Source organism: Macrobrachium nipponense, chromosome 39 (assembly GCF_015104395.2).
Source record: "Macrobrachium nipponense isolate FS-2020 chromosome 39, ASM1510439v2, whole genome shotgun sequence".
NCBI classification, from domain to species: Eukaryota; Metazoa; Arthropoda; class Malacostraca; order Decapoda; family Palaemonidae; genus Macrobrachium; species Macrobrachium nipponense.
Window position 1 is genome coordinate 6,987,116 of NC_061099.1, and position 10,568 is coordinate 6,997,683.

A 10,568-nucleotide genomic window follows, 5' to 3' on the forward strand; every position below is an offset into this window, starting at 1 on the left:
AGAGGATATTTATAATTTATTCATTAGAATGAAAATGCAAAAAATAAAAAATGCTCATGTTAAACAGTACAGAACAATTATTTCAATTAAAATATAGCGTATTTCTTATATGATTCGTTGGTGAAACATCGCTCTATTTGGCTGTAGATTTTAGCGCGCTCTCCGAGTAAGCTGGAGGTTGGATCAAGCCTTGTTTTTTCGGACAATAGTCAGATAAAACCCTTGTAACTGAGGAACAGTTAATTTCTGAAATCCCTTTTGTTTGTGGGTATTTCCTGAAAACACTGAATCCAGAGACATGGAATGAGAGGTGAAAGAAAACTTTCTCTCCGGAGGTGCCTGGATTCGAACGAAGGTCATTTCAAATGTCTCCCGCCGTATTAGACAGGGTCATCACTTATTTCAGTGTATACTTACAAAAGTACATCTCTCGCAGGTCAGATACATTTCGCCCCCGTAGGGGGGCAGTGCCGTCAATGCACCTCATGCGGTGCAATGTAGGCATTACTTAAGGTTCTTTGCAGCATCCCTTCGGCCCCTAGTTGCAACTGCTTTCATTCCTTTTACTGTACCTCCTTTTTATATAATTTTTCTTCCAACTTACTTTCCACCCTTTCCTAACAATTGATTTATAGTGCAACTGCTTTGAGGTTTTCCTCCTGTTACACCTTTCAAACTTTTTCACTGTCAATTTCCGTTTCAGTGCCGTATGGCCTTAGTTGCCCCAGCGCTTGGCATTATGCCGAAAACCTATAAATCAATCGATATATTTCGTTTGAAGTGAAACAGCCCCATCTCCGCTTGCCAAGGGACAACTCAAAGTAGTCAAAGATGGTCCTTTCTGTCGTGGTTGCCAGACGTACATCGACAAAAACAGACTAATAAAGGGAGAAGTACGTCGTAGAATAGCAGTTTTAGCAGTATTTGTTAGAGCTGTTTATCGCTTCGTTGGTGTGACGATGTTTTTTGCTGCTTGAAGGAACGGGTGATTCATGTGGCGAAAAGTACCAGTCCATGAAATCACCAGAGGGAAACATTCCCAGTGAAAACCAGTTTTCCGTTTTTCTCCTCTTTAGCTTCCGTGTCCTTGAGACCTCTTTATTTATTCATTATATTTTATCTTCTTTTTTTTGTGTCAAGGCTTTGTATACCTTACATTTTAGCCCCTGGAAATTCATTTGCATACGTAATGTATACGTTTGCTGCTGTTGACAATATGCCCTGGCGTTTTCATAGGCTTGTTCGTTGTATTCGGTTTGATGACGTGTAAGGAAATGCAAATCATGTGAGTGAAGTAGATTTTATTATTATATAAATATGTCTATATATATTTATATATACATACATAAATGACTACATATGCATGTATACATGTGTATTCTTAAACACTTACACATACATACACACACACATACCTACTTCATATTCCTTGCCGAAACTGGTCTCAGAATTCGCTGACCCAACGGATTTAAGAGAGCTGCTTTTTTTTTCTTTTTTTTAAGTGGTTCACTTCAGGCCTTGCCCCAAGTTAATGTAATATATTCCGATACACACACACACACATACACACACACACACACACACACACACATATATATATAATATATATATTATATATATATAATCTACACATACATCATATCACACATACACATATACCCATTACATTACATATATATAAGATAGATAGATATATATATATATATATATAGATGTATATATATACATTAACATATAATTAAGATATCCTATATATATATATATAACATATATATATATATACTATTATAGATATATATCTATATTAGGGAGAGAGGGAGAGAAGGAGAGAAGAGAGTTCTGGGAAGTGCGAGAGAGAGAGAGAGAGAGACTTGCATTTTGTTTTTATCATGCCATTATTATTTATGGATCCAGCGATTGGTCATGAACAGTGAAACAGTGCCAACGCAAATCAGATCTGTGGCAAAATCTGAAGCTGTAGTATAACAAGAGACGAAGAAACCCAATCATGTGAATTTGTGTTGACTTAGTGCAACTATTTCCTTCGGAGCTCTGTTTTTTTCACTTTAAATACGACAGCTGTTTTGCGTAATTGATTTAAGTTGTCCTGATTTTCTCCCTGTATTATATTCTTTAGGCTAAAAGCTTTTATTTGTCCTGTTTTCATCTTTTAAAAATATATATTTAAAAAAAAATTTGTTCACCTATTATTTCACTACCTTTTCAACATTTTTGTTTTGTGGATATCTCTGATAAATCATGTCTAACTCTTCTTCCTCTAGGCCACTTATTCTATATAAATCATGACCTCTTGAACGAATCATTAACTTTTCTTTCTTTTTATTTCCAGGTAAGTGTGTTTCCGTTTAGTATTCCTGGCGAGATCAGACTCACAAGGTAAGAGGAATCCTATATTGTTTCGATGCAAATTGTTACCGAAATTGTTCCATTTTCGTTTTTCGCCGCGAATTCTGAAAGTATTCAGTAAAACGGCAACGTAGTCGTATCTCATGAATGGCTACTCTCGACATAGACTGCAGCCCCTTTCGTCCCTTTTACTGTACCTCCTTTCATATTCACTTTCTTCCGTCTTACTGTCCACCCTCTCTTAACAATTGATCCATAGTGCAATTGCTGTGAGGTTTTCCTCCTGTTACACCACTCAAACCTATTGCTGTCAGTTTCCGTGTCAGCGATGAATGACCTCATTGATCCTAATTTTATATTCAGTTCAATTCAGTAGGGTTCGTCCAATGATATGTTTCTGTTTTCGGTGTTATTGTGCATGGCAAGAACTGTTCTTTGCTGAGCATTCCCGCGCGGTCAGATACTATTGTGTAGTTGTTTGTTATTTGTATCCCGGCAGGTAAGAGGTACTGTGGTCATAAAGGTTATGTCTTTGTTGAAAGACAAAAACAAAAAAATTATAATAAATATTCGTGATACTCATCCGTATGTGTTAGTACATCATTCTTTCACCATGACTGTATGTAGTCATTAGTGACCTGTAAAGTATTTGTTTGTAAGAAACTGTATGCAGGCATCTGTGACCTATTGAAGTTTTTTTTTTTTTCATTTGAAAGGTATAGCAATTCATTTGCGACCTGTAGACGTACTTTTTTTCAAAAAACTGTATGCAATCATTTGTGACCTACAGACGTATTTTTTCAAGAATTTATAACGCAATCATTAGTGACTTGTAGAAACAATTTTTTTTTTTAAGAAACGGTATGCAATTATTAATGACTTATAGACATTTCATTTTTCAAGAAACTATATGCAATCATTAGTGACCTATAGACACATTTTCATCAAGGAATTGTGTGTATTCATTAGTGACCTACAGACATTTTTTTTCAAGAAACTATATGCAATCATTAGTGACCTGTAGACGTATTTTTTCCAAGAAGCTGTATTCTACAGAAGTGTTTTCAAGACATTTATTAGTACCTGCAAGCATATTTTTCAAGAAACTGTGCAATCATCAGTGACTGATAGGCTTTTTTCTCCAAGATACTGTATGCTATCATCTGTGACCTATAGAATTTTTTTTTTTTTTTTTTTTTTTTTTTAAGGAAATGTGGAATCATTAGTGACTGATAGGCTTTCCCCCCCCCCAAAATACTGTGTGCAAGCATCTGTGACCTATGTGTTTGTTTTTTAAAGAAACTGCGCAATTATTGATGACCTGCAGATGTGTTTTTCTAAAGTAATATTACGGCTTTAAAACTGTTCTTCTCCTGTATGTTCGAATGGCTGTAGCAGCAAGTCCCTTCAGGGTCACCTTGAGACAGGAGCTCTTGGTCGAAATTGCACGTTAGTGCTGCCTACAGGGGGCTGTTACGGACGCTGGTTGACGTCGGTTTTCACAAATTCTTCACTTCCGCGCATTCTCTCTCTCTCTCTCTCTCTCTCTCTCTCTCTCTCTCTCAGAAACGCACACTCTGACAAAGGGATAGGGATATATTAAAAAGTGGAAAAGAATGTATTATGTGTATTGTATGTTTAAATTTATATATAGATATACATACATATATATATGTATATAAATATATGTATACATATATATATATATATATATATATATGAATATATATATATATATATATATATATATATATATAGATATAATAATATATATATATATATATATATATAATATATATATATATAATTTCTAACAGAACCTCATTGTATATATTCACGGAAGTGATAAAGTTTACAAACATATGTATATATATATATATATATATATATATATTGACAGATAGCGGAAACGACTATATATACAATATTTTTGCCTGGGTTACCACTCTAGAAACCTGACGAGTGTTGTATTTCATGGCGGTTAGGTACCCATTGATTGTGTATTTATGCAGATGAGCACTGCGGTGGACAATTAACTTTTTTCTCTGAAGATATTTCACAATTTTAATTATTTGTGGTTTTAGTTTTTAGGTTTAGTTTTCACTTTACGCAAATAGACCTTTTTAAGAAAGTCAGTCCTCGTTCTTGTTGATCATTATCAATAGGTTGTTGATATCCCGAAAGAAATTTTCGAAAGTTTCCAGTTCGATTTCCAGTCACCGCACTCTTCCAGTTCTAGTCTCATCTGGACAAACGAGTTTAACTGGTTTTCTCTTACTGGGAAATTTCTGGAGCCTGCTGTTTCTAAAATTTCACTTACTCGGGGAGTAAGCCTACAAACTACTTTGTTGTTGTTGGGGAGGGGCTAGGAAAACCCTATGGAAAAGCCTAAAAAGGACTGAAAAAGATGTTTCGCGTTGAGTTAAAGATACAGGAATTTTAGGGTAGGATATTTATGAATTATTTATTGGAATGAAAATGTGACAGATAAATAACGTGCTATTTAAACAAAACAGAACAACTATGTATTTCTAATAAAACAGATAAAATATTTTAATTTTCGTTGGTGAAACAACGAACTATTAGACCGCAGATTCTAGCACGCGTACCGAGTAAGCTGGAGGTCGGATCACGCATTGTTTTAATAGCTACCTGTTTCGGGCATTGTGAATGACATAATGATAATAATAATAATATTAATAATAATACTAATGATAATGATAATAATAATGATAATGATACTAGAGTTCCTTGTTCTTAAGTTTAATTCTGATTTTCATTTGATGGCTAATTTTATTCTGAGAAATTAAAAATAGAAATTACAACGTTAACGACCTTTTGTGCAAAGCATATTTAAGGGACAATCTGTTAGATCATGTATATATAATAACTAATTTGTCGGAATAGACGCGTACTGCTAAATATGCAAAATATTGCTCTTTTTTTTTTTTTTTTTTTTTTTCTTTCTTTCTTTTTTAGCCTTTGTAATGAACATGTAACAAATATCTATGGAACGCAGGTTCAGTCTCTATGCTAATGAGTGGATTGCGGAGCAGCAAGGGAATCTCGCTCTTAGAAACACGATTAAAATTCTCAAGTGTCGTTTAGAGGCACCTTTTGTCTCTCTCCGTTTGAATTCTGGAACACCTGCATTCTTTCAGCATTTTCAAACAATGGCTTTCAATGGGGTTTCAGAGGGGTAATAAAGAGACGAAGTCTGAATCCTGCAAGGCTGGGGACAAGTGTTTTTCCCGAGCGAGAGAGAAGAGAGCGCGCGAAGAAGAGGAGAACAGAGAGAAGAGAGAGAGAGAGAGGCGCTGTACTATCAGATCATTATATAGAATTCTGAAGAGTCCTCAGAGGGTTATGTAAGAGAAAGAGAGAGAAGAGGGCGCTGTACTATCAGATCATTATATAGATTTCTGAGATCCTCAGAGGGTTATGTAAGAGAGAGATGAGAAGAGAGAGAGAGAGAGAGAGAGAGAGAGAGAGAGAGAGAGAGAGAGAGACTCCACAGTTTACTCGCAACTTGAATCTTCAAGTACCGTCTCTCCGCCTTGTTCAGACGAAACTATTCCTGTTCATAACTTCTTAGGCAGACTTCCTTGTCTGGCTTTATACGCAGTGTTCCTTTAGAGTCCTGAAAAGGACATTTATTTATGAAATTTTAAACTACAGTTCCTCTTGCCATATTATTTTATTTGGAACTGAAGAGAATTGTCTTTGTGATTTAGATTTCGTTGTCTGTTTTCTCTGTTTCATAACAAGTCAGGTGTTTGAGTGTGCCCTTGTTATCTAATTGTCACCAGGGAAGGAATCCTTACGTTTTTGTTTTCTTTTGCAAAGGTGAAGTATTTAATAATAATAATATAATAATAATAATAATAATATAATAATAATAATAATAATCATAATAATAATAATATAATAATAATAATAATAATAATAATAATGAACCAAGGAACCCCTGTAAAGAGGCTAAAATATTGAGAATTAAAATTCTGTACATAAAATATTTTTAACACTACTGTGGCTTTTAATTCTCAATAATAATAAAAAAGATAATAATATCTCTTTGATGGGTATGGAAACCGAGGCCAGTAACTTCAACGGGATCTTGGTAGCTATCTGGTGTCCCAGGCATCCACTGATAAATAACACCTAATTTGAAACTGCCCACTCCTCTTATAGAAGCCGATCTGAACCCAGTATTCATCCAGTTCGCCCTCACCAACGTCCTGATGAAGACCAGGGAGATGGTCGAAACATGTAGACTACACCAGCCCCTGAAGGAGTCCCACCAGCAGTACAAGGATACATAATAACCGTATCCAGGAAAATACCAGAGACACCAGATACACCAGATAGCTATCAAGATCCCGTTGAAGTTACTGGCCTTGGTTTCTATACCCATCGAAGAGATATAATTAATAATGATAATAATAATAATGATAATGATAATAATGGGCGTTATGTCTGTCCGTCCGTCTGTCATTCAGTGACGGCCAAACGGTGGTTCTATGGGTCCGATGGGCATGAAACTTGGCAGGATTATAGTGGGGACTCCTAAGGTGGTTTATAATGGGGTTTCATCCTACCTCCACCCATTCGAAGGGAGTGGGGGTGAGAAAGGATTCCCTGAAATGGAGCTGGTTCTGCCCGTGAAACGGGGTTGGTTATGCCCGTAGACTTACTTTATGAATTTATCATGCATAATATCTGTATACATATTTGCTAGTAATAATAATGCCCTTAGCAGGATGCTTGCCAGCATGATGGAAATGTTGGAATCAATTAAAGAAAATCTTTGCTCAATATACTGCTTTAATTTTAAAGCCTCAATATTATTAAAAAAACAAATGTATATGCAATATGATTTTATGGCATAAAACCGGTGTGTTTAATGGTCATTGTGTATAAAACCACTATGGTGTCTTTATTGGTCAATGTAGACATTATTATATTATTAATGAATTTTTTATTTAGTGTCATCGAAGTTACAACAACATGGATAGTGAAGTGGCGGGTGAAAATTTGATTCGTATGATTTATGCTTTTTCCGATCTTATCTAAAAGGCTTGACGTAGATTGCTGTGTGTTTTACAATCCAGAGTCGTGATTTTAGACATTAAATATTTGACTTTATTTCCTACGAAAAGGTCCTTAAGTTTGGAGACTAAATATTTGACTTTATTTCCTACGAAAAGGTCCTTAAGTTTGGAGACTGCTGTTGTGTATGACAATCCAGGTCGTTAATTTTTAGACAGAACATATTTGAATTTATTTCCCACGAAACATATTCTCAGATGGCCAGTGCGACTCTTGTGAGAACATTTTTTTTTATTATGTGTGTTTCATCTTCCTGACCACAATTGAATTTTTGGATAATTTGGCTCTTTCTCACTTTAAATCTTGTTACAACTTAACATAAAGGCACTTCTTCCCAGTAGGTACTCTGACGTCAGCTTAACATAAAAAAAAAAAAAAAAATCAGACCATTTATCTACGAAACACTGAAGCATTGTCCAATCACTGGAGGGCGTGCTTGCAAGCGTCCAGCAGGCACTCGTGGTACTTCAGGATCTGTAGTGAGAGAAAGCGATGAATCAGTGAGGATCACGAAGTGAATTTGCATAGATGACCTACTAGATTGTGACGCCAGTTATGTGAAATGCAAGCTGATTAGATATAGTCATTTATTAACAATGTGAATGACTATAACGTCTCAGTTAATAACACAAGCAAGCAATATATAATCAATCGCACAGTATGCATTTCAAATTCCCGGGACCAGAGAGAGTTGTTAATCAATACCCACCGGAAACTGTTCCTGTGTGGTGTTTTGGACGCACAGGGGGACCTGCAGCTTCATTTGCTCTGCCAGATTACTGGGACCATGATTGGCAACGATGGTTCTGGATAACGTGTCCGCAGCCGCCGTTACATTGATGTTGCCACTTTTGTCAAGCTAGAAAAGAGCATGTGAGCTTGTAACGCTACTGTTTCACTGTGGATGTATGGGTTTGTTTATAGGTATGCGTGTGGATGTACGTATAAATGTATAGATTTTTTAGTAAAAAATTTTTTTTTCTAATAATTTAGTAAAAAATACTTTTTGTCAAATAGTATAGTAAAAGATTATTTTCTCACTATAGTAAAAAATAATTTTCTCAAAATATAGTAACAAATATTTTTGTTCAAAAGTGGTTAAAAATTATTTTCTCAAATAATATAGTAGAAAATAATTTTCTCAAATATAGAAAAAAATACTTTTTTCAGATTAGTTCAAAGTAATTTTCCCAAATAATATAGTAAAAAATACTTTTCTCAAATATAGTGACAAATAATTTTTTTTTCAAAGTAATACAAAATTATTTTCTCAAATGATATAGTTAATGATTATTTCCTCAAAATATAGTATAAAACCATTTTCTCAAAATATAGCATAAAATAATTTTAGCAAATGACATAGTAGAAAATAATGTTCTCAAGTGATATAGCAAACCCACCTGTCCTCTCTTGGCCATGCCCATTGCCAGAGCACAGTTGGAATTGTGGTCCTTCATTTCTTCTGTGATGATCCGCACGGAGTCTGCTTCGGTGCCTTTGTTGGCTGGAATTAAAAAGAGTAATTGGGCTGGGAATAGAGCCTAGGAATTGAAAGGTCTTGCGTTATATATTTAGTATATATATTATATATACATGTAAATAAAATATATCTATAGTGTAAAGGCAATGACGCGAGGGAAAGAGACAACGATGGAGTGCTGCTAGACCTTTCGACTTGTCGTCTGCTAAGTAAAGGACAGGAAGTCGAAAGGCCTAGCAGTACTCCATCGTTTCTCTTTCCTTGGTGGCATTTGTCTTTATTCATTCATATATTCATCAGGTTCCATATTTTTGTGATTCAGTTGTACATAGATATATATATATATAGAAAATATATATATATAAATATATTATTATATATATTTATATATAGTATGTATATATATATGTATATATGATATCTATTATATATTTATATATATTATAATATATATATATATATATATAGGATATATATATATATACGTGTGCACGCCTACTATTAAGTATAAAACATTCTTTTTCACATACCCACACAGACAAAAACTGCACTGAATAATCCCATGGATTCTAGTGCTTGGTTTTAAGCCTAAATCTCATATTCCAATTCCTATTCCATACAGACAAACGATTCGATCAAGCATAACAGAATGCACGGACATAAAAAAGAAATCCCTTGTGTACATCAACGTTCATTTTCCTTTTTCAAAGCATAACTACGTAACCATACTCCCAACTGATGGATTACACTCATCATTACCATTCTTGTTTGCTCCGGTCTGGTCGGCGCACATGGCATTAATCTTATCAGCGCCGTCCGTTGGCACTCCCGGTTCCGCCCTTTTGGGTTTCATGTAGGTGAGGCACTTCACCTCGACGTTCACGGGGTCACCTTGAAATGCATTTGAGAATGTTAGTTTTCGTTAGTGGTGATAATGACACAGCTTGTTGGTGGGTCTTTTTTCGCAGCAGTCAAAGCCTCACTGAATTATTCTAGAGTAAATTTTGACCTTTCAGTAAGATCACTTTTATTGGATTACATTCAACTGTCAATATAAGTTACATTCAGCGGTCAATATAGGTTAAATTCAATGGTCAATTCACTTTAAACGGTCACGTTAGGTCACATTCAACGGTCAGTTTAGGTCACTTTAAACGGTCACATTCAACGGTCAGTTTAAATTCTAAAACTGGATTTATTTTATCTCGAAATATATTAGAAATATATAACCGTCTAAATAAAAATTACTCTTATAAATCAAGCCAATCAGTGACTCGTTCTGTGACCAATAGATGGCACTGTGGTCTCACCTTTTGGATGTGAAGAAAGGACAGCCGTGGCACTCAGAAGAGTAGCGGTTAGTAAAATGAATGTCCTCATCTGGAAAGGAAATTTGGGTTTACTGGCTGTTCCTAATGTCTTGGGTAGGGGTTTGGTGCATTTCTTGAAGTAACGACGGTATTTGCGTTTAGAAAACACGTACGTAGTATGTCCACACACACGCACACACCATATATATATATATATATGTATATATCGAATATATATAAATATTATATATATATATAGTGATATATATTAATATATATAAATATATATATAATATATATAA

At 34.8% G+C, this 10,568-nt stretch overlaps 2 protein-coding genes across 2 annotated transcripts in view; one reads left to right on the top strand and one right to left on the bottom strand.

Annotated features, from left to right (window-relative positions):
* Window positions 1-10,568, top strand: part of LOC135210085 (low-density lipoprotein receptor-related protein 4-like) — a 471,815-nt gene that overhangs the window by 212,896 nt on the left and 248,351 nt on the right. The window lies entirely within an intron of this gene.
* The window catches only part of LOC135210497 (uncharacterized), a 3,959-nt gene continuing 548 nt past the window's right edge, over window positions 7,158-10,568 (bottom strand). The window contains exons 2-6 of the mRNA XM_064243383.1: window positions 10,267-10,336; window positions 9,716-9,847; window positions 8,877-8,980; window positions 8,186-8,335; window positions 7,158-7,950 (exon numbers count right to left, since the gene is read on the bottom strand). Coding sequence (XP_064099453.1) covers window positions 7,897-7,950; window positions 8,186-8,335; window positions 8,877-8,980; window positions 9,716-9,847; window positions 10,267-10,336 — 510 coding nt within the window. The 3' untranslated portion in view covers window positions 7,158-7,896. The remainder of the gene's footprint in view (window positions 7,951-8,185; window positions 8,336-8,876; window positions 8,981-9,715; window positions 9,848-10,266; window positions 10,337-10,568) is intronic.